At 41.5% G+C, this 24847-nt stretch overlaps 2 protein-coding genes across 2 annotated transcripts in view; both read right to left on the reverse strand.

The window, feature by feature from the left end:
- Positions 1–720: 720 nt before the first annotated feature.
- On the reverse strand, positions 721–7691 carry LOC130473638 (CMP-N-acetylneuraminate-beta-galactosamide-alpha-2,3-sialyltransferase 2-like). The gene is made up of 6 exons (XM_056845202.1): positions 7410–7691; positions 6049–6239; positions 5151–5330; positions 3012–3057; positions 1857–1976; positions 721–888 (listed from the first exon to the last, which is right to left on the reverse strand). The coding sequence occupies exons 1-6, from the start codon at positions 7689–7691 to the stop codon at positions 721–723; spliced, it is 987 nt and encodes a 328-aa protein (XP_056701180.1).
- Positions 7692–18361: 10670 nt separating this feature from the next.
- Positions 18362–24847, reverse strand: part of LOC130473079 (arf-GAP with SH3 domain, ANK repeat and PH domain-containing protein 2-like) — a 39199-nt gene continuing 32713 nt past the window's right edge. Inside the window, exons 22-28 of the mRNA XM_056844605.1 lie at positions 24324–24567; positions 22302–22463; positions 21173–21236; positions 20546–20592; positions 19820–19947; positions 18699–18821; positions 18362–18463 (exon numbers count right to left, since the gene is read on the reverse strand). Coding sequence (XP_056700583.1) covers positions 18389–18463; positions 18699–18821; positions 19820–19947; positions 20546–20592; positions 21173–21236; positions 22302–22463; positions 24324–24567 — 843 coding nt within the window. The 3' untranslated portion in view covers positions 18362–18388. The remainder of the gene's footprint in view (positions 18464–18698; positions 18822–19819; positions 19948–20545; positions 20593–21172; positions 21237–22301; positions 22464–24323; positions 24568–24847) is intronic.

A 24847-nucleotide genomic window follows, 5' to 3' on the forward strand; every position in this document is an offset into this window, starting at 1 on the left:
TCAATAGGAGGGAAGGAGTTAGGAAAGAGGGAGAGGCTAGGGGGATTTTTAGGGAAGGGAAAGAGAAAACAATGGAGAGGGGAGAGTGAGGTGACCCCTGCATGCCCTTGAAAGTCCCACACTTGTACACTGCTAACTATGCATTGACTACAAAATATCAAGTGTAAATGCAGTTTTCATCTGGTGCCTCATTAACAATTTCTGCTGAGACAAGAAGCAAAGCAGAGTGTAGTGATTTTGCACTTGCTTCTTGCATCTAGCTCTATTAACAATTAGCTAAGGCTCTTATCTGTAGCAGAATGCAACTCTCATGTTGTACAAGAATCCTTTCTGAAGCCACGAAAGGTAGAGAATCCCCATGTGGCATAGCTGCACTGCAATTTTATTTTTTGTGACCTTTTCTCCATTGTTTAATCCAAGGTGAGGTGTGTGCAATTTATTTCCCTTCCCTAATAGAATGCAGAAAGTACAGGAACATAATCTGCATTGTGCAGCTCAGGAGCAAGCTACTTGCATGCGTACATGTTAAGTGCCATCAAGTCGCAATGGACTCACAACGACCCCAGCAAGGGGCTTTCAAGGCAAGTGAGAAGCAGTGGTGGTTTGCCATTGCCTTCCTCGGCAGAGTCTTCCTTGGAGGCCTTCCTTCCAAGTACCAACCCTGCTTAGCTTCCGAGATCTGATGAGATTGGGGTAGACCTTGCTGCCTTCCCTCCCCAGCTACTTATAAAAGGACACTTTGCCTTCTGTTGCTAGTCTTTCAATCAGCCTTTGTTCAAAAACACCATTATGCACCCCAGTCTTATGGAATGCTCCAGCATTATGGTTCTCTTCCCAGAAGTGGTGCCAGCTCCCGTTGCTGTCTGCTCCAAAACCAAACACAGAGACCTGCCACAGAGAACATAAAGCATCATGGAATGATCTACAGCCATTCTGTAACAGGTGGTGCTGATTTCTGCAATGATCTTCCACGTGAAAAATATCCTACTGCATTACAAGCCAGTTTTTTCCCCCTGAAAGAGTTGTGTATTTCAAATGTAGCTTTCCTCCAGCACCATTCTACTTTAATTTCTGGCTGTATGCCAGAATATCCTTAAAGACAAAGGTCCCCTGTACAAGCACCGGGTCATTCCTGACCCATGGGGTGACGTCACATCCCAACGTTTACTAGGCAGACTTTGTTTTACGGGGTGGTTTGCCTTCCCCCGTCATCTTCCCTTTACCCCCAGCAAGCTGGGTACTCATTATACCGACCTTGGACTGCAGTACTGGGGCTTACCACTCTGCGCCACGGGGCTCCTTAAAAAGGTAAAGGTCCCCTGTGCAAGCACCAGGTCATTCCTGACTCATGGGGTAATGTCACATCCCGACATTTCCAAGGCAGACTGTTTGTGGGGTGGTTTGACAGTGCCTTCCCCAGTCATCTTCCCTTTACCCCCAGCAAGCTGGGTACTCATTATACCGACCTCGGAAGGATGGAAGGCTGAGTCAACCTTGAGCTGGCTACCTGAAACTGACTTCGGTCGGGATCGAACTCAGGTCGTGAGCAGAGCTTTTGACTGCAGTACTGCAGCTTACCACTCTGCGCCACGGGGCTCCTTAGCCAAGCCTAAATATTGTTCAGCAAAATGAAAGCAAAGGCATCCAGTGAGAATGTAAAGAACCGTTATGTTCTAGTCTACCCAGGTAATTGTCAAGGTTCCTGTAGCTTTTGCACCTTGGCATGTTTGTGCACTTTACAGAAGAGAGTCAGCACTGTTTCAGAATTGGTCAGATGCATATTTGTATACTTTTCCAGTTTCAAAAGTGTGGGGGTTAACTGAAGGATATAACGATGCAGATATCACCACACATACCTGTTTACAAGTGTGGGTGGCAAAGATCAATGCAATCAATCCAGTGGAAGGATACTTCCCATGGTTTTTGGTCCACTTATCCTGGATGTATTTCAGAAAGGCAGGATTCAGTATTAGAACCTGGGGGGAAGGAAAGAGGTGAATATCTAGATGGCCTGTCAAATACTGTCACAGCCTATATTCAATTTGACCTATTGCAACCATCAACCAACTGCAACCGTTCTTCCTTAGCATAATCTTAAAAGGTGAGAAACTGGAGAGGGACATATCTTTGGTGAGGCAGAAAAGGATGCACAGGGGGGAACACAGCTAGCAACTGTGACCAAGCACATTGAGTTAGGGCTCTCCTTGGATCCTTGCAGAAAGAATTCTCAACTGTTCTCTCTGATCATAGCACACAATCTGTGAGCAATCACATCAGTCCTTTGTAGATTAACATTTTTCACTGCTATCATGAGTGCCTCTGAGGCAAATTGATGTCACTATGTCACTTTCGGACTTACGTTGTCTTAAATATCCACATGAAGAGTCGCCTTCAATATCAATTATCGAATTAAATTATCAGACATAGACCTTCATATGACTCAACAGACTGAAAATTCCAAAGGGTGGTGATGGTGGGGAGAATTGTTCTCTTGATGAGCTGGAAGAGTGGATTGGGGTGAGCGTAGCTGCCAGCTGTAACATCTGACTTGTGCTTTTGCTTGCACTTCCTATCTCCTGGTATAAAGTTTAGGCATGGACAGAGGCATGAGCCCCTGGGAAACAGACAAAGGGCCTTTGGCTGCTGGGTTGTGGCCTTGGATGAACTAGCCTATTCCATCCAGGACCAGCTCAAGATATAACGCTATTTTTGTGGGGGTTTTTTTTCTGTTGTATTTTGAATATATTTTTGTACTGTTGTAAGCTGCTTTGGGTCCCTTCAGGGAGAAAAATGGGGAATAAAGATTCTAGGATTCCCAGCACTGCTTCATTTTAACACTTAAAGGAACAGTCTTCTTTCCCAGAATCTTCGCTCAGCCCAAATATCTTGGCTGCTTAACAAATTGAACAAACCATTCCTTGGAGCAAGTAAATGTTGGAAGAAATGTTCTACAAAAGAGCAGGACATCACAAGCTACTCGAAGCAAAGTATCGCTGCCTTCATCTACTCACCTTGTTTTTGTCTGCTTTGATGAACCGTTTCACTCGTTTGTATGTGCTGTGGAAGAAATGGGAGGATTTAATATCATTCACTAATTTCGGACTTGCTTCAGCACTGCCCTCAAACCATCTGCCTTCCGCCCTTCTTTGCTCCTCTTTGGGTGATAATGAAGCTCTGAGGATGCAGGCAAAAGAAGACCTTCTCTTCAGTGGACAAAGGAGAATGCATGTGGAAAAACGGCACTGTAAAGTTGTTGGAGATGCTGAAGCTGTGATTAGCTGTGGCAATAGGGCCAAGGGCCTAAGTATCACTGCTCTGATACTTGTTCATTGTCATCCTGATGATCCTGTTTGCAAGATGAAGCAGCAACAACACAATTCTTATTACCCCAAGCAAAGCAATCAAATCATGCATCCAAGATATTCTTCCCAGCCTCCACATCTTCCTGTACAGACTTGCACAGAATAAGGCATTCTACAACATTGCTAGAACTGGAATCACAGGCATTTATGCTTTTCCAAAAGCTAATGATAGATTGGGTTGAGCATCTGAAACTTTTCAAACTGGATTGGGATACTGATGCAGAAATAAGATAAACTTTCTCTGTTCTGGAATCTGGCTTTGTGCCTTCCCAGTTCCTGCCGCTTATGGGAAGCATCGTTGTTTCTCTATTTGTTATTTTGACAAGTTTATCACTAAAGATGTATTTCAAAGTTTTTCAGTATTGAAAGTAGAAGTCTGGGGAGAATTTTGAACAAATAAATTTATACCTTTAGGGAAGGAGGAAGGCATAAACTATCTGTTCCCAGATGGTGATCAATTGTCCTGCTTGCCCCCAGCAAGTTTAGGCATGTTTTCAATGCCAAACAATTGAGCAAATTCAAGGCAAGGCTATTGTGGGAATTGGTTCACCATACTGCTTAAAGCTCATGGTGAGTGCTCAGTAATCTCCTGGAATGCTGTCAATATTTTCCCACTGAGAGAATCCAAGGTCAACAAAAAAAAAGTCTTCCTCCTTCCATGGGAAGATATTTTCTGGATAAATTCCAGTCTCTGGATGGTATCTGAGTTTTTGGGGACACTGGGAAATGGGTCCCCAAAAATCCCAGAAATATTCAGTAATAACCGGAAATATTGGGAACCAACATTTTAAGGCTCCCAGGACTGTTTTTTTCTTTACTTTTGTTCTGTTTGTGTCTTCTTGGGGGTTGGTATCAGCTTGCCATGTGGGGTTGGCTTTGATTCTGTCCTTCTAAATTGGGAAGGGGGTCTGGCAACATTGTAATCTTTGTGCCAGGTTTGCTTTTTGTGATGTATTCTCAGGTTTGACATTGACTTTGATTCTCAAGTTGTAAATTGGCTTAGATTCTCTGGTTTTACATTTGTTCAGTTTGCAACAGTGATCTATTTGGTTCTGCTTGGATGATTCTCTGGTTTGACAATGGGTTGGGTTTCATGTTGTACATTTGTTGTGTTAGGCTTGCCACATTGTCCCACAGTTCTGCCAGGATTCCCTGGTTCTGCATTGGTTCTTTGGGTTTGGTGGTTCTGTCTGTTTTGAGACGCTTTGGACCAGGGGTTGCTTTGCTTGCTCTTGTGTCTTTAGCCATTCTTTGCCCTGGAGAAAGCATGGAATCCCTCCCTCCCTTCAGCAAACAATGGTTGGGTGGGGGCACCTTATTCAGGGCCCATAGAATTGGACCTCTTGTTCCAATTCTCTTGAAATTTAGAGGTTATTTAAAGGACAGGCACCAGCAGCTCTGCTGCGATTTTGATGCAAACTGCTCAAAAACCAGTCCTTCCAGCCCTTCGGAAAGATTCCCCATGGGGAATAATGGAGCCGAATAATAACGGAATCCTGAAGAAAAAAAACAGATCTGAATACCAAACCAGTATTTGGAACTCAGAAAACTGGGATCTCTTTTGGATCCTTGATATCTGGATCCCAAAAATACTGATTTTTTTTTCAAGCTGCACATCCCTAATCACAACTTCTTAAGGAAATTGATCCCTAGAAAGGTGTAAATATATAATCTTCACCCAGTGGGTATTGTGAGTACATTGTCCATGGAACATTGTGCCCAAACTCTTGTCATTACCAAATGAATGCCTAACTTCTTGAGCTCCACTTGAATATCTACTGTACTCACTGCTGAATATCCCCTGAGGAAAGGGCACTGGCCAGCCATCTTAGATCCAAGGGTTTGAAAGGGACCAGCACCAGATGGACTCCGGGATGGAGGTCAACAGCACTCTCTGGATACATGAAACGGTGGGTGGTTTTTGCGCCAACATCTTCCTCAAAGCCTGCAGTGGGTGCTTTGTTCATCCTGAGGGGATATAATAAAGGCCATCAGACACTTCTATTCAAGACAACTATGCCAAGCATGTGGCAACAGCTGAAGGCTACATCAGGATTGCTATCAGATTGAATACGATGTCATTTTCCAGGGCTGTGGAATGTAGTTGGGAGTGGATCACAAGGTTCAGTTTAAAAAAATAAATGACATCAAGAATTTTCACACTCAATTGTGCAAATGTGAGTTCAAAATTATAAACATGGTTGGGATCATTATTCCCGGTAGCTATTCTCACCCATTATAATTGAGAACATAAGAAAAGCTCTGCTTCATCAGACCAGTGGTCCATCTAGTCCAGCATCCTGTTTCACACAGAGACCAACCAGTTCCTCTGGAGGTCCAACAATAGGGCATAAGGCCGAGGCCTTCCCTCGATGTTGCCTCCTGGCACTGGGATCCAGAGGATGACTGCCTATGAACATGGAGTCACCATGTCTAATAACCACTGATGGACCTATCCTCCATGTTCCTAAGTGTGTTAGTACATTTCATCATATTCATCCTTTCATTATTCTGGTGCCTCACTTTCCTTCCCTCACTTCGTTATCGCCCTTATGAGTATAACTCCCAACTTGTTATATGCAGCTGAGAAGAGTCTCTGCCACATAAATAAACTTTTCAGCCACAGTTGTACATGGCTATAATGTACAAAGCCACCCAAAGGAGCAATGCGCTCTTCTCCACTTACCTCAGCACAAAATCGTGAGAGTCAATCTTCTCACCATACTTGGAGTTCCTCAGATTCCCTGAATTTCCTACTACAGAACATGTTCTGCAGTGGGCAATATCCTGAACTCTACTAGTTGGAGATGAAATGATATCAAACAGATGTTTTATTATCTCTTGGAGTTGGCTTCCATTCTGTGATCCTTGCAGCTTCTAATGGAAAAAAAGGTCAGTAGGGAAGTTCAGACACAGCCCCAAACTAGCAGCACACTGGGGACTGGGAAGCGGAGTCACTAATGAAGTACTAAGATGCTCCTTACAACCCTTAGTTGTAAGTGTAGCACATGGGCAGTGGGTCTTCCCTCCAATTTTGGAGAAAACTTAACCCTACTGCCTTTCAGCACATCCCTAAAACTGTATAATTCCTGGCAAGCTGGCCTTAAATTTTGCAGTTACAGAAGGAAACTATAACCAATGACAGAGCATAGGGGATAGTTGGTAAATTTTACTTTTTATTTAAAAAAAACTTTTTTAAAATAAACATTTTATTTAAAAAAACTTCTATGCTGCCTTTCCACCCAGTCCAGGGTCCCCAGGGAAGATGTGTGTGTGTGTGTGTGTGTGTGTGTATAAAATGCTTTTTAAAGTTTGAAACGTTTTACTGTTAAATAGTTTTATATGAACAATTTAAAACAATTTTAAAAGCCTCCTATAATTTCAGGAGTGTCTAGGTGTGTGCTCTCAGACCTTCCCCTCTCCTTTGTCTTTCCCTACCATATGTACATCCTTTCCTTCTTTGTACCCTGCCCTTCCTCCAAGGAGCCCAGGTAGCATACATGTCTCTTCCCTGGATTTTACCTTCACAAAAACACTGTGGGGTAAGTTACACTAAAAAAGAGAGTGTGGCTAATCCAAGGTCACCCAGCAATCTTTTTTTTTTTTAGTTTCTAAATGTATTGCTCAAATAGCACATACATATTACAACACAAGTGCTACACAGTTTGCAAACACAACCATACCTATAAAACGTGAAAGTTTAGTTCTAATGCACTACAAAAGGTGAAGGAGGGGGAAGAAAAAATATAAGACAAAATGTTAACTATCTAGAACAACTTGCAGTCATAACTAAAGGAGCTGGCCAGGACAGACAACCATTAATAGTTTTTAAAAAGGGAATTAAAATACTGTTTGCACCTTTCAAAGTGCTTCAACAGTGATCTGAGCTCTGAAATTAACTGAAACGCATCAATACCATCACCCAGCAATCTTCATGGCTGCTCCCAAATTTGAATCCAGGTCCCCCTTATCCTAGTTTGACACTCTAATCACTACACCATGCTGGTTGTCAAAGGGAACTAGTCAAGGATGTGGTAAAATACTCACCAGCCACCATTGCTGGACTCCTGAGGGGACTATTGGGTTTTCAGGACTCAGCAGGCAGTTTACTGAGGCATTGAAGCGTTCACAGAACCAGTCCAAGTTGCTAAGATTAAAGCACCTGTGATAGTTGCAAGGTTTCCCCTCCAAGAACGATGCTTCCATCGACCATTCTCCAATGTCGTTTGAGGAAGGTGAAGATCCCAGGTAAACAGACTTGTAAATCTTCCACATGGAAACCACAATGCACAGGGCTACAACACCCCGCTGCTTTTTCCTACACAGCATCTTTCACTCTGGCTTATGCAGCTGGTATCTTATAGTTTAGTACTTTTGTTGGAAGCAACACTACCATACCGTCTGGTTTAGAGTGCTGAAGCTTTATTCTCATATAAGATGACCGGATCACTTGTTTATTAGAGGATGCTCCAGCAAGATGGAAACTTTGGAGCTCACCAACGGACAAAGCGAGAAATGGCAGATTCCATTAATTCTCCATAAAGTCAGCCAGAGCCACTCCTGCCAACTAGCAAAAAAGGTGTGTGAGAGAACAAGAAGAGAGAGCAGGGGGCACAGGATAAGAAAGAATGACTAGAAAGACAAACTAAAAATAAGAAAACGGTGAAACAAACGGTGAGATGGAGGAGCTGGTGCAGACTTACCTGAAGAATTCCACCACGTAGTCTCAGCAAAGCAAAATGTTCTCCTCTGAGGAACTGTCTTGCAAACTGCAACCGCTCAGAGTTGCAGGACGTTTAACGAGATCCATTTGTTTGAAGTTCTGCAAAGCTTATCAGCATTTGCCAGATGGAAGGCATGGAAAGTGAGGCCATGCCAAAAGCGGAAACATACTTCTCTTGCTGGCGTAGCCCAAACGTCCACTTCCTGTAGCTACACCAAAGTAACTCTTCTTCCTCCTTTGCTAACAAAAGTTTAACATAGCTGAGGTAAAAATTATGTTGATAAGCCACAACAAATGAGTCCGTTATTCTTCAAAAGCTCTTCACGGAGCTTAAGGTGTTAAATCATGATGGACCTGTGTGGAAAACTGAAAAGGCGTCCAGAATTTAAGGCTCTATAGTAATAAGGCAGATTTCATTGGTTCCTGGTGGGTGACATCAAGTCAGAGAATATGTTATTACCACAGCTTCTTTCAAACAATAAAAACCACACAGATACTTTGTATTCTACGCCTGTGTAAGACAGCCCTGTGCAAAAGGGCTAAGTCCTAACATAATGGGAAAATATAAGTGGAAGGAGCAATGTGGGACATGGCAGAATCTGGCTGTCCCATCCAGCAATCGTATTCATGTTTGAGAAGCTGATTTAGAGGGACAGGAAGGATAGGCTTACCAGGTCCCTTCGCTCCACCGGCAGGAGCTCTTCAGCAGCACGCGACTGCATCACGCAACGCACGCGCGGCCTAGTACAAAACTTAAAGGGAAGTCCATTAACCCATATGAACCACATCAGATTTGGGAAGTGTGTAAATGCAAATTCTTGTATGTGAGTCATAGAAGGGGAAATGACTTCTGCAGCAGCGGCTTCCCATATCTAATGCAGATGTGACATTACATGGTTTCAAGTTTGATATCTTTGTGGGCCTTAAGCTCTATACATTTGGCTGAGTCCAGGCTTGTTCCAGTAATCAGCATTATCAGCCTGTTTAATAAAAAGAAGGGGAAGGTGTTTACAGCTTTTAGCATTAATGAACATTGATAATAATTAAATTGTCCACACACCATTATGGGATGGACTGTTTAAAATAGCCCAAGGGAAGAATCACATAATATATTTTGATATTATTTATGATTGTGGGAAAGCATAAAGGATTCTTTTTTTTGAAATTTTTTTTATTGGTTTTTATAATATAAATTTTCCATGTTAACAAACAATATACGTAGTATTAAAAACTAAATCATAGGTAATGTTGTTATAATTGTTTAAGTGCTAAATAAAAATAAAAAATAAAGGAAAATTTATTGACTTCCCCATCACCTCCGTCCGCCTCTTAATAAAGTATTCTATCCCATCGTGATATGGTCTGATCTTAATTATTCTTATATCTCAATTAGATTTCAATCACATTATACTATCAATATAATTGATTACGTTTCTTTATGTTAACAATGTCATCTAGATCAGATTAAAAGGTATTCTTCCATTTTCCCCAGTCCTAGTTCATATTCACAATATTTCATCCACGCCTCCCATTCCCCCATAAATTGAACATTGTCTTTTTGATTTAAAATGGCTGTAAGTTTTGCCATTTCCACCAGTTCAAACATTTTCATAGTCCAGTCTTTTTTCCCAGGAGTGTCTGCCCCTTTCCATTTTGCTGCATAAAGCAGTCTTGCAGCTGTAGTCGCGTAAATCAAAAAAGTCCTGTGTTTTAACAAATCATCAGGTATCATACTTAATAGCATCATTTCTGGTGTTTTGGGTATGTTTTTTTGTACTATTAGTCTTAATTCGTTATAAATCATATCCCAAAAATCCTTAGCTTTGTCACAAGTCCACCACATATGATAAAAAGAACCAACTTCTTTATTACATTTCCAACATTTAGGGGATGTCACTTTGTAGATCTTTGCAATCTTCTTAGGCGTTAAATGCCATCTATACATCATTTTATAGATATTTTCTCGAATTGACTGCGCATTTATTCCTTTCAGGTCTTTCGCCCATAGTCTTTCCCATTTGTTTAGAGCAATATCATGTCCCACAGTTTGAGCCCAATTAATCATTGTTGGTTTGATTATTTCCTGCTCACAATAAATTGTTAAAAGAAGATTATACATTTTAGAAATCAGTTGAGTATTATTATCTAATAGCATCCTGTGAAAAGATGATTTTTCTTTAGAGAATCCATTCTTCATATCTTGTGTAAATACTGATTTAATTTGATGATATTGAAGCCATTGTAAATCGTCTTTAAGTAACTGAAAGTCTTTTAGTGAGCTTTTCTTTCCTTCCCAGTTAATTAACTCTTGGTAGGTGATAAATTTGTCCAATCTAAGTGGGCGTAATGTCAACATTTCTTGAGGTGATATCCACATCGGTGTTACTGGTTCAAGAATATATTTATATCTCATCCATATATGAAATAAGGAGGACCTGATTATATGGTTAGAAAGCATAAAGGATTCTTAAAAGGAAACTGTAAAAATGTATTTAATTGTTACAAAAATAGTATAAAAATCATCTGTTTTCTGTATACGAAGTCCAGACTTTTTATAATACTGACAAAGATATTGTATGTCAAATGCTGGAATAGGCAGGCATTCTTAAGATGAAAAAAGAACACTCTATTTATGATCAGAGGCACTGTCCCTCAGTTTTTCTTAAAGGCTTCAGGATAAAAACCTGATACGGAAACAGGAAACAGGGCTTTCCTTAATAAACTTCTTCTTCGTCTTTTGCCATCAAGTCACAGCTGACTCATGGCCACCCTGTGGGGTTTTCAAGGCAAGAGACATTGGGACGTGGCTTGCCATTGCCTGCCTCCACGTCACGACCCTGGTATGCCTTGGAGGTCTCCCATCCAAATACTAGCCAGGGTCAGGGCTGAGAGTATGTGACTGGCCCAAGGTCACCCAGCAAGTTTCCATGGTGTGAGTGGGGATTCGAACTTGGGTTTCCCAGTTCCTAGTCTGACACCTTAACCACTACACCATGCTGGCTCTCTAATCTTAGGGATATTTAATGTGGCAGAAAATGGCAAGCCACTCTGAGCCCAGTCGTGGCCGGGGAGAGCAGGGTATTAAATTGAAACAATAAATAAATAAATAGGATTTTGAGTTTAACATTTTTGTTAAATTCATTTATCTTACAAGTTTTATTCCTGATTTAGCCTCATAGAACCCACACAGGTGTGGGTTATGCATGTATCTAATGAAATTGGCTCTAATCCACAAAAAGCTTGTGCTAGAACAAAAAGCTAGTCCTTCTTTACAGCGTCACGACAGACGAACACTATGAGCAAGGCCTTCTGAAGGTGCCACCCTGCAAACGGGTAAGATCAACAACTGCCTGTCTACTCACAGTCCCTGTGGTGTCTCCCACCTTGTTGAGTGGCCTGCCTGAGGGCAGTTCAAACACTTTTATCATTTCACAGAATGTGCAAAACAGAAATGTTCAGGAAGGCATTTTCATAAAGAGATTAGAACTGTAGTAGAATGGAACAGTTCAGAAGAGCACTTTTATAATGGAAAGGGATTGTAGGTAGCTATATGGGGAGGGGCTGTGGCTCAGTGGCAGAGCATTTGCTTGGCATGCAGAAGGTCCCATGGTTCAATCCCCGGCATCTCCAGTTAAAAGGACTAGGCAAGTAGGTGATGTGAAAGATCTCTACCTGAGACCCGGAGAGCCGCTGCCAGTCTGAGTAGACAATACTGACTTTGATGGACCAAGGGTCTGATTCAGTATAAGGCAGTTTCATGTGTTCATGTGTTGATATTGCTTTTACTGCACTGGCTTCAACCTCTGTACTGCCACTTTCTGCACTGCTTATAGTATATCTTGTCTTAGGCAATTCATTGTTTTCTGATTCTGTAATCCTAGTTCTGAGGACCGGTGTGGTGTAGTGGACTCTAATCTGGGTTTGATACCCCGCTCCTCCACTGACCTTGGGCCAGTCACCAGTTCTCTCAGAACTCTCTCAGCCCACACAGAGGCAGGCAATGGCAAACCACCTCTGAACATCTCTTGTCTTGAAAACCCTACAGGGTCACCATTAATTGGCTGTGACTTGACGGCACTTTCTACCACCAATCCTAATTCTATTGCCTTCTCCTAATTTTTGTAATCCTAGTCCTGTTGCACTGTTCATTCGATGCTTTGTTTTCCAGTATGTAATCTGCCTTCAGTCTCAGCAGAAAGGCAGGTTATAAATAAAGAAAAATAAAGAAACATTGCTACCTCTTTAGAAATTTTTTTTTAAAAAAGCTGCAATTTTGTTTTTCACCAGTAGATGACAGTACTTACTTCCAATGCCTGGAATTCGTCTCCATCATTGCTTGCCCAGGGCCCCAGAACTGGGGAAGTCAAAACATTACACTTACTATATTATAATATTTAGGTTGACCCTATTTAAACACTATTATTTCTGGATTATTTGTGGAGGTCATTAAAGTCATCTAGAATTTCGTCTATTTGGGGAAATACTACATTTAGCCATTCCAAAAGGGATTCTACAGCCAGAGAAGAGATATCCTAATGGGACTCTGCTTATGGGGGGGGGGGGGGGGAGAGGCAGAAATACATGCACTCCCACCACTAGGTAACGCTATCCAATTTGGCTTCTATTGATTTGCTGCCTAGTACATCTTCTAACACTGATTTTTATCATTGTCAATATAAGAAACAAGATTTTTTTCTGCACCTCTCAAGCTTTACTGAAATTTGTAAGTTCCAGGTAGTGCTGGGGAGTGTTCTGATGAATTCCTACATTTTATATTTTCAACGGAAGAGATTAAATATTTGCTCCTGCATCCCAAAAGTCCCTGATGTATCTTGAAATTTCTTCTGCACTAATCACTATGAAGTTTAAGTTTTGAATACCTCCTGGTTTCCATTGTAAGAATAGTTTGTGGAATTCATAAGTTCATACTCATTATTTTGTTACATTTTGGCTGGACTTAATAAAATATTGGCTGGACCTAATATTTTTGACCTTTTTCATGTGGGTGTCAACTCATGGCAACCCCTCATGGGGTTTTCAAAGCAAGATATAAATAGAGGTGTTTGCCATTGCCTGCCTTTGCATAGCACCCAGTCCTTGGTGGTCTCCCACTCAAGTACTATCCAGGGCCGGCCCAGCCCTGCTTAGCTTCCAAGATCTGGCTAGCCTGGGCCATCCAGGTCAGGGTATAGCTATTGTTAGGGTTGCCAGGTCCCTCTTCGCCACCGGCGGGATGTTTTGGTGGCAGAGCTTGAGGAGGGCAGGATTTAGGGAGGGGAGAGACTTCAATGCCATAGATTCCAATGGCCCAAGCGGCCATTTTCTCCAGGTGAACTGATCTCTATCGGCTGGAGATCAGTTGTAATAGCAGGAGATCTCCAGCTAGTACCTGGAGGTTGGCAACCCTAGTTATTGTGTGTTATCAAGTCACAAAAGACTCATGGCAACCCCATGGGGTTTTCAAAGCAAGAGATAAGCAGAGGTGGTTTGCTACTGCCTTCCTCTGTGTAGCAGCCCCAGTCTTCCTTGGTGGTCTCCCATCGAAGTACTACCTTTGACTGACCTTGCTTAGCTTCCTAGCTCTGATGAGGACAGGCTAAGATTTTTTCATGAGTCAACAATTTTTGTCTATAGTTATACAGTGAGTTGTAGCTATTTACTACAGTGATTCAAATTAATGACTTGGTCCTTTAAATAATATAATAAGTTTATTTTAAAACTACAGATACTTTGAACAAAAAGTTTGGCTTCTTTCTATATGTATTTCTTGATATTTTTTTGAGCCTTCAGGGAAGACATTCTATTATATTTCAATGCCTTTTTATTTTGTTTTTTAAGCAATCAGACCGCTACACATTTTCTTGGTTTTAAATTAAAGCTAGAATGCCTGAGATTTGGTTTTGAGCTTGCACATATCAGGCTTTTAGTCACCTTAGTCAGCAACTCTGAATACAGAAAGTGTACTAGATAGATAAGCCACCATAGTATCATAGACTCTTCTAGCACAGTGTTTCCCAACGTGTGGGTCGCGAAGCCTGTGAAAGTGAGTCAAAGGTCAGCCCTCCCTAATGGCAGCTCCTGCCCTGTGCATTCTCACATTCTCATCTCTGCCTCCCTCTTTGTGACAATAATGAGGGGGGGGGGAGTCCACCTGGCAACTAGTAACTTCACAGTAGTAGCTGAAAGAAGGAGGGGGAAGGTTGGAGAGTTGGTGGGAGCTGTTCAGGAGGATAGAAAGAGGGTGTTTGTGCATGCATGGGCTCTGTCTTGGTGCTGCTTCTTCAGCATCCCAACCTCTTGACCAACCCCCTACAGTGCCTCTGAGTGCTCTACCTGCTGTGGAAGATGTACTGCACCAAGCCCCTTGCCGCCAACCTCTTCACCGCCATCTTTCATCGTAATGTATCTTAATGTCTCTCCTCAACCCAGCACACCCCAAGCACCCCTCCTCACACTCCAGGTCTGACCAACTGGCAGAGGAGGAGGAGGAGATGAACTCCCATCTGCTTGGGGTTCATAGCAGAGGCAGCTGCACCCTTGTGTGATGCTTGTTGTTTTCTCAAAAACATCTGGTTGGGCACTATAGCAAATGGAATGCTGGCATAGATGGGTGCCAAGGTCATATTCTGCCTAGGGCACCAAAAACATGGGCCGGTCCTGGGTGGGTTACTGTACAAAGCAAATTTTGATTTCTGGGTGATCACACTAAAAAGGTTGAGAATCACTGTTCTAGCTGACTTATAAAGAACTGCAGTGGTGTGACACAATACACACAACAATCCACATTCACGCTGACATCTCCATCAAGGAAGCTGCTCTATTCTGACTCATATTCTAATGCCTACTTCCATCCAATCAGATAGAAAAATCTTGGGGCTTTTCCATATGAGTTTTTGCCATGGATTCTGACCTCACACTGCTTCGGTCTATCCCCCAATTGTGCCGTTTTCACTTTGAGGTTTTTGTTTTTTTATTATCCTGGTTTTTTCAAAACCACTTTTAGCCCAAGTGTTTTCTGGAAGCCAATTTTGAGTTGGCTTTTTCCTCATGCATAATATTTCTGTCATTTCTCTTTGTCCTACCCGTAACCACCCACCTCCAACCCACCTTTCAATGACTGGACTGGTGTCATCATCAAACCACTCCCTCTCCTCCCCCCTCCCTGAAGATGAGTGGTTTCAATTTTTATTGTTTTTAAAGCTACCCTAAAATATCAATATATAGATGTAGTGTTGTAATGATAGTTTAAGCAGGTTCTCTGAATTCCAAGCTTTCATTTTTAAAAAAAGCAAATCTCTACCCTTTCCCCTCCTAGAGATTTGCTTTTTTCCTTATATCTTTCCCATATATCTCCATGAAGGAAAAGACTAGAGACTTACTTTAAAAAAAAAAGCTAGGAATTCAGAGAACCAGCTTAAATATTGCAACACTACATCAATATATCAATACTTGAGGACCATCTTTTAAAAATAGGGGTGGCGTGACACCCCTTATGATGACACCAATAATAACAGCCCCCCCCCAAATCCTCATTATTTAAGACTTATAGGCCATTTATGCAGGGTCAATTTTGATGCTCTCTCAAAGCTGTTTTTTTAAATGCGACCTTTCACATGCTTATTCACGGTCCAACGCAAAAGGAGAAATTCCACCCCCACACACACACTCACCTGCTCCTTTGTTCCTTCCATTAGCAACCTCTGTTTGCATAGCTAACAGGGGGCTGTGAATTTTGCATGCTTCTTTGGGGGATTCTTCAGGGCAAGGGCGGAGCAAACACAAAAGGTCGAGTTAAAGGGGTTCTTAAGAAATGCGAAGTAGGTATGCGCCGGCTTCGCAGTCACTTCCTGAATGACGGTTCAGTGTGCAAAACTAAAAAAAAAAATCTGCAGGGCAATTCAGCACCACTAATTACCAAGCATAAATGGCCATGTAGAAGAAGGGGGGGCAGATGTGTGGAAGAACCGTGCCTAAACCGATTCCAATGTTTGTGGATCAGCTGCCAAGAAATCAGGAGTGAGTTGACCATGCGGGAAAGGTCTGGGTTCCACAAACTGATGCTCCATTATCCTTTTAACAAAGGGAGGGATTTTACAACTTCATAATTCAAAAATCCTCCCTTGTACATAACTAGAGCAACATAGGCTGTGTCAATTAGAATCCTAACTCAAGGGCAAAATAGAGTGATACTTAAAAACAAAGATTTATTTAGGGGGAATTCAGAAATATGGAAAGTATATATAAAAATTAAAGAAATAAAAATGGTATTCCAACACACTGATTTTAAAGGATGGCATGATATTTAGAGGATACTGATGACCAAAGTAGTTTTCCACAATGAACTGGGATCATAAAAATAAAATAAAATAAAATAGTATAAAGTCAAGCAACTCAGGATTAAACATGGCTTTTACCCCTTATCAGGTAGAAACTTACTGGAAAGGAAAGAAGAGATCTAAGAATTTGGACTATCATAATATGACAGTGAACCATCAACACGTATCTGCTGCAAAGATGGCAACTACAATTCCTGAATAAGTTGGGCAATTCATTGCTAATAAAGCATGGTTAGCACTTGATTTGGAATTGGGGCCAAATTGCATCCTTGTGGAATATACATACCCAAAACTTTTGAATATGAGTAGGCAAATGTCCACATTTGGTCACTAGTATGGAATAGGTATGAAATCAGTACAAGCAGAAGTTTTCCATTCTCTTGAGATCAGAAGAGACTGAATTTCTTAGCTGAGATAAATGAAGCCTCGGAAGGGAAAGTATTTTATTCTACAAATACATCATCAGTCTGGTATTGCACATATAACATTCTAGAACAGCCTTCCTATGGAAGAAAATAACCTCATTAGGGAAGTTGGATACATTTGCAAAAATGAGGAGATATTTTGTTGTTGTTTTTTGTTTTGATACCTGATGTGCCCTATAAATGAGCCCTGCAAGTTCTTTCCTCACTCCCAAGACCTTCTTTATGGACATCGGGAACTGGACAACTCAATTTAACTGTTGGGTTGTGGAAGGGGATATAAGGGATGTGTTTTCTTTCAGGGATTGATTGGTTATTATATTGGTATTCAAGAGGAATTTATCCCAGCATTACTTATCCAGAAAGGTTGGGAGTTAGGAAGGGCAATATATTCTATTATAGTCTGACTCACTTGTTTGTGACAACTGGAGCTAGAGGTTCTGTAGGTACCATCTTGTGGCATACTGTGCTTTCATTCCTCTGCTCTTCCTCTAGCACATAATACCCTGGATTCTGTGGGCTAAGCAGTGAGCATTTCAAGCTTGTAGAATCCCTGCCTTGGAGCAGGAAGTTGGTAACCTTCATGTCCCTTCAGGCCAGCGTGATGTAGTGGTTAAGAGTGGCAGACTCTAATCTGGAGAACTGGGTTTGATTCCTAACTCCTCCACATGAAGCCTGCTGGGTAACCTTGGGCTACTCACAGTTCTCTCCGAACTCTCTCAGCCCCACCTAACTCACAAGGTGTCTGTTGAGGGGAGAGAAAGGGAAGGAGATTGTAAGCCGGTTTGATTCTCCTTAAAAGGTAGAGAAAATTGGCATATAAAAACCAACTCTTCTTCTAAGTTACAAAAAGTGAGCCCCACACTATTACTGCTGAATTCATTTACATTGGGAGAACTTTTTGTGCCTTCAAGTCACATGTGACGTATGGTGACCCTGTAGGGTTTTCAATGCATGAGACGTTCAGAGGTGGCTTGCCACTGCCTGCCTCCGTGTCAGACCTTGGACTCCCTTGGTGGTCTCCAATCCACCAAGGGAGTCCACCAATCTCCAATACTAACCAGGGCCAACCCTACTGACCTACTGAGATCTGATGAGATCAGGCTAGCCTGGGCTATCCAGGGCAGGGCGTTGGGAGACCTACTGAGAGGGAAGCCAATGATCAGGTAGAACAGACTCATACAACTGAATACTAGATGCACATGGATGGAGACAGACATATTACTATAACAATGATGGATGGCACCATCAAGAAGCAGATCCCATACCACTGCAAATGTGCATGAACAAGGCCAGTGAGTACTTCCAATAGATGATACAATTTGAGTACAGTGCTGTTTGACTGAATTTGCTGAAATTAACTGATGCTTTGCTAAAAAGGTGAAGATGATGATTGCACCTCATGATAGCGTTTTACCACCAGTCAGTCTGTCTCCTGGTTCAGCATGCCATCCTGTTAACTGTAGACTGTAACATCTGTGGGCATGAGTGGTGCTGACAGTATAAACAGCCTTGCGCATAGGAGGAACTAGTGTGAGTATTCTTCTATTCATATAGCAGGTGAACAAATGGTGTTGGGAAGACACCTTTCCTCTGAGGCTGCCCTTCAATCCAGCCACACTGTTTTAAAAAAAGAGAGATACAGATACCAAGGGTATTTAACAAAGAGAAAATCAAAAGAATTGCACATTGAGTACAATAATTGCACAATGAGAACAAGCACTACAAAGCACACAATTGCAAAATGAGACGTGTCAAGTAATTCTCTGCCTGAATAGGGTGGGATGGGAAAATGTTCAGTGCACAGATGAGAAATCCCCAGTAACCAAGCAATGGAGAGTTCAAACTCACTTACCCACCAGCTTGAATCCTCCTGCCCATCTACTATGATTATTTCTCCAGCTCGGAAGCTTAGCTCATCTTCATGGTCAGCCTGGCAGTCATAAAGGGCTCTGACCCGACGAAGGACGGTCTTACTCTGAAAAACAACATCAGGAAATAGTGTCAGGATTGTAGAAATGGAAGTCAAGGTAGTTCATAAGACTCTGTTATACATGTACAAGACTTATAGCATGAAAGGAATGTGCATAGTTTAGCATAGATTTGAGATATTCTTTTTTAATTCTCATTATGTGCTCCTAGCAAGCTGAATTAAATAGTACATATCAAGGGATATTTAAAGTAGTACACTAACATCAATTTAATCAGTGAAGCCCCACCTATCATGAAGATGTTATCATGTGAATTATAGCCATCATGTAATGAGTATCATAAGTCCTGATCCACATAAATGACAGCTAATAAAAATAACAGGGAAACTAAATATTGTCGAAGGCTTTCACGGTCAGAGTTCATTGGTTCTCGTAGGTTATCCGGGCTGTGTAACCATGGTCTTGGTATTTTCTTTCCTGACGTTTCGCCAGCAGCTGTGGCCGGCATCTTCAGAGGACACTGTCCTTCAGTGTTGCTCCTCTGAAGATGCCGGCCACAGCTGCTGGCGAAACGTCAGGAAAGAAAATACCAAGACCACGGTTACACAGCCCGGATAACCTACGAGAACCAACAGGGAAACTCTTTATGTAATGGCCCCAGAGTTCTGATTGTTGTTTTGGGCAGCCTGGAGGAAGAGATTCATTCCAGGAATGTCACTAGCCATTGTGAAAATAATACACTGACCAGCTTTTACTTTTGAGTGATGCAGTACCAGAAATGGATAAAAACACAATGTCCCAAAGGGGAGGGCAGGAGGAAGGATAAATAAAGTAGAACAACACAAAGTCACTTTCCTACAAGAATTTGACCTCCATTCCTTATAAGGTTATTGATAACCTGATTACTGTATCTCAAGGAGTCCTTGAACAGGGACAGGGATAACTGAAATCCATGAAAGGCAATCCACAGCTAACAGCATGTTGAAAGGAGCAGGAAAAGTGGAACTACATGGTTAGGCAATGGAAATCTAGTTTATGAACATACCAAACTTCCCCTTCTGGGCAGTGGTGGAGGAAGATCATGTGGTGATTCAGGGGTTAAGGGAGGATCCCAGGAGCTTTCTCTAATCTGTCGGTTTGTCCCTGTAAGGGTCTCTGTTTTTTTCAAGGAAGCTGCAATATAAACAGATCTGTAAAGTGACATGTTTGTGGGAACTTCTAAATGCCTTTCAAGAATAAATACATTAATGGGCAAATTATAACAACACTAGAAGTGGGGGGAAGCTAATATGCAACCCCCCTGTACAGTCAAGAGCAAGGAGGCTCTTTTTTAAAAATGGGGGGAATGCAGAGCTTTAAAAAGACCTCTAATGAAAACAAGAATGTATGAAATGATGGGAACAAGACCCAGGAAGCAGCTTTGCTGATGCTTGCTCTTTTTTATGTTTATGAAGGTTGATTCACTCGATGGGGCAAACACCAGCAAAGCTATCTCAAAAATTAACAACTTTGAAAAAAGATGCACAAAATAGTATCAGTCAGTTGCCATTCCCACAAATGTCATAAGCACTGTCCACCAATGGAATCTGTGACCCTGCATTCACACAGTGCTCATGGGAACAAGAATTTTCGAGCAACAAAATATAGCAGTTTGGAGTGGTCCAAAATGCCACTTTCATGCAATGTAAGCACTGTCATGAGATAAAATATCTGGGTCCCTAAGTACAACTGTTTCATGCCTGCATGTTCTTAGTACTAAAAGCAGTCTTACATTTCTTCCAGGAATCCATCCTTTCAGGAAGATCAGAAGACTCAGAGCTAGAGGAAGTCATGAAGAGGAAAAAGATTAATTTGAAAGCCCCGAGGTGCGTGAATAACTGCTATCATTCAGATCCTCATACAAGCTGACTAGTGAGTGGAAGAATGACATTTGTTGTGGCAGTCACCTTTTTTTGCAGCTGTAAGTATCAGATTACAATTTTGTCCATCCAACCATGTGTAAGGAGATCACACTTGGGGGATCGTCTCAGTGAGTGTGGTTGCCATTTTGTATGCATTTGAGCAAGATCCATATTTTTCAACTTTGGTATATATAATTAGAAAGCCAGATTTTTTAGGCTTTTCGTTTGTGCATACTGAAGCTGGAAAATATATGTACGTCCCTATTTCACAAAATGGCAACCATACTTATTGGGAGGATTGTGTGTAGTATACTCTCCTATTATGTCAGGTGGGAGTGCCCAAAAAATGTCGAAAGAATGGATTTAAGCTTCATATGCTAAAACCCCCATTATCTGCTTTTAAGTTGGAGGTACAGAAAAAGATGCCCCTCCTTCAATCCCAAAAGAGAGCAGGGAACCTGCAAGTTCCTTGTCACATAAACAAACATAATTCTTACCTCAAACTCTTGGGACAGGCTCCGTCTGGAGAGTGGTGTCTTGGAGGTGAGAATGACCTAGAATCTAATAAGAGACAATACTATTGCCCCAGGGACCCGTTCAAAGAAGACATGAAATTATAAACAGGAACCTACCAGCCTCGAGTTCATGAAGACAGACAATAATTTAAATGATGAGATGGCATCATTCTGAAGCCAAAACAAAATATACCAATACAAGAAGGTATATAAAATATAGGACAGTATTGTAAATTGCAAATTGAAAATATCATCTGAACCCACACCATTGATAAATGTGACAAGTATATAATTGGAAACAATATTCAGTGTACCAAGAATATGTGTAAATAGACACAACTCCATATGCCAAGAACTGTACATCCAGATTTTAAAAGAATGGTGACCTGTGTGATCTTACCTCTCAGTATAAGAAGAATTCATCTGGACTGTCTTTCTCCCCCACAAGTTTACTCAGAACATAAATATAATCAAATCAGACAATTTGCATGTGATTTTTCCCCTAACATATGTACCAAGAACACCATTTATTATATTAAGGGCCTTCTAACGCACCCAATTTTATGTGCAATAAATGTGCATTTCCCCCATCATTTGTTGCACACAGCCACCATGTCTTCACTGCAGTGCTGCTGTAAAAATGTTGAATTTCCTGAGCATTTATATTGCAGTATATTTCCTTAGAAATATTATACTTTCCTAGGATTTGTTGAAGTTATACTTGCTGTGTGGACTATGGTGGTGCAAAGGTCATGGACACAAATTGGATTGTTTTTTTTTTAAAAAAAAAAACAGTTGATTACAAAATTGGCTGCCTCAAAGGCAGTTTGAAATCAACAGAAGGACAGAAATAATATGTGTTGGAAAGCCAGATAATAAAGCACATGCTTCGCTTGCATAAAGACCAAGGTGCGACCACTGGCATGCCTAGTTAAAAGAATCTCGTGGCAGGGAGATATCTCTGATGAAGACCTTGGAGAACTGCTGCCAGAGTAGACAGCAAGATGGATCGCTGATCTGATTTGGTAACAGACAATTCCTCAAATTTCATGTACCTCCCACCCTAGGGTAATATTCCCAACAACTCAGTAGATTCAGTGACTTCCCTTACCTTCAGCCAGAGTGGTGTTGTTCAATGGTGTATAGGGGGAAGGCTCTGAGGAGGTCCGTTTATGTCGAATAGTCAGAGGTGGTGGTAGAACCTTTCTAGCTCCTGTATCTGTAGGAAAAGCTGGCCTGCTCACTGGGGGCAATGGAGGTGAGAAACTGGGTGCTGGGGGGGAAAATTCATTGACATTATTCTTACTAACAGGCCATGACAGATTAATGAATTAGGAATCTCACACAACTCATGAAATTTTCCTTCTGGGCTAATTTCCTCTCCCTTCCTTTAACTGATTCTCACCTCCCCTCAACATTCCATGCCTCCTAAAGCATATTTAGTTCTCATCAACCATTCTGAAAAAGTTTTGTTTCGTCTTTTTCTTTTGGTTATATTTTCCTGCATAAAGAAAATATTTATACAGTCATGTTTTCTGTGTTTCTCAGATATGTAAAGGTCCCTGCTTTGTCTTGGTTTTGATGCTTATGTGATCAGCACAGAAACCAGCTGGAGTAATAATAATTGAACAGTAAGCAAATGGAGTGTTAAGGTTATTGTCGGATCAGTGACTATAGCATCTTATCCTCAGCTATATGGAAACCAAACAGGCTTTTAGGTAAGCGTCTTGGTTAAACAAGGAGGTGATTTGGTCTCAAATATAAAAGGACCAGTGCTGAACAGTAGGATATGCTAGAACAGCAGAAGACTTTGCTTGAGAGGTTGATGGTTTTTTACCTATACTGCAATCCCTGTTTCATAAATACCTCACGTCTGCTATGGATACATGTGTGCGTTTGTTCCAGCCTTACAGTCAGGTTGTTTCTATCACCAGGTTTTAGTGCAGAATTTTAAACTCACAGTGATAGGAGCACAAAAACAGGACTGGCTCATACCATCCCTTGAAATAGGATGGCTATGATGAGCTGCATCTAGCCCACAAAGCAAATTAACTAGCACTAGTAGGCCCACTAAATTTTTAATGAAGATATGCTAAATGTTTTCACAGAATTTTAGTTATAAGGAAGGGGAAAAAGTTCTCTCGGGTTATAAGAAATGGAGATATCCCAGACATGAAGGTTAGAGTTCTTCTTTATCTTTTTCCTTTCTTGTTCTTTTGTGATTTGTACGTAATACCCTACCTATTCCTGCGTGTGTGTGCCTGTCAACTCTGTGAAGCTTTGACTGCTGGATAGTGGGACCTTTATAATGGAGCCTGACAACTCATAGTGGGGGGAGCAGTCACTCTAGCCCTGAACTACTATCTGGATAATAAGGTAGTCCTTGAGAATACAGCAAATGCCAATCCGAGCCTGGTCTAAGGTTAGATGTAAGCTGTGTTCACTATATTATACTGATTTTAATTCACAATAGTTTAGTCACTTCCATGGCAGTCTTTGTACCTGAAAGTGCTAACCAAGAGAATTAATACCACCAACTGTAATGATGTGTTTTTGCTCCCTATTTTAAATTAAGGTAAGCTACCGGTGTGAACTCATTTATCTTTGCTGCTCCTTCTTCTCTAGTCCTCAGAAATCCAATCTTAAACTGTGTCCTTGAGGAACAGGAAATAGATATGAATGGTGATCAGAATGTCAGACAAAGATTTAGGAGACCCAGGCTCAAGTCCTCACCTGCCATGGAAGCTTGCTGGGTGACCTTGGGCCAGTCACACTGTCTCAGCCTAATAGGGTGGTTTGTTTGTTTATTGTTTGTTAATTCATTAAGAGGATAAAATTGAGGGGAGAAGAATGTTGTTAGCCGCTTAAGATCCCCTTGGGGAAGAAATGCAAGGTATAAATATCTAAATAAATCTAAGTATTTTCCTAGAAGCTGTATGACAACCCCTCACCACAAATGAATGTCTACACATCACACATTTTGGAGTCACGGATATTAAGAGATTCCAGCCAACTTCTGCATCTAGGTATAATGGGGTAAAGTGAAACAACATATTGTAGCAATACATTCTAGTGTTGTTATGGTACTATAAGCTACAGACACAAAAGGAGTAATGGAATGGTGCAATCTTACCTTTGGGTACATTGCGTGGCGGCAGAGGTGGGCCAGAACAAGCAGAAACAGGGGAGACCGCTTTTGCCACAACACTAGAGGCAGAAGCATGTGGGATGGCATACATGTCGTTGCATTTGTCCTTCAGAGCTGGACTGGATCCCTTTGAAAATTCAGAAGTGTTTCTCCACAGCTGAGAGGCTGTTCCTGGTGGATTATAGCAGCTTTGAGGTCGCAGAATACGTTCTTTGTTTACAGGACTGAGCTGAAACAAATAAAGGAGCAGTCTGGAATAATGGCATGCTGGGCGAAAGCGGTTCACAAGTACAAGAAAATCTGTCTAGAGAAGAGGACAGGCACAGGATACAGAATACCATATAATGTACTGCTAAGTCAAAGTAAAGATTCCTCTAGTCTAGTATTGTGTTTCCAACAGCGGCCAGCCAGATATTTCTGGGAAGCTTACAAGGCAGATAATGAAAGCAATAGCCTTCTATTATCACTTGCCCCCAGCATCTAGGATTCAGTGGTAGACTGCCTCTGAA

Source organism: Euleptes europaea, chromosome 2 (genome assembly GCF_029931775.1).
Source record: "Euleptes europaea isolate rEulEur1 chromosome 2, rEulEur1.hap1, whole genome shotgun sequence".
Classification (NCBI taxonomy): domain Eukaryota; kingdom Metazoa; phylum Chordata; class Lepidosauria; order Squamata; family Sphaerodactylidae; genus Euleptes; species Euleptes europaea.

What these genes read in the sequence shown, in the direction of transcription:
- LOC130473638 (XM_056845202.1), bottom strand. Translation starts at nt 7,691, where the DNA reads ATGCTGTGTAGGAAAAAGCAGCGGGGTGTTGTAGCCCTGTGCATTGTG. An exon ending in TCTCACGATTTTGTGCTGAG is followed by an intron (nt 5,331 to 6,048) that starts GTAAGTGGAGAA and finishes ATATCCCCTCAG; the next exon opens with GATGAACAAAGCACCCACTG. An exon ending in TCCTCAGGGGATATTCAGCA is followed by an intron (nt 3,058 to 5,150) that starts GTGAGTACAGTA and finishes TTTCTTCCACAG; the next exon opens with CACATACAAACGAGTGAAAC.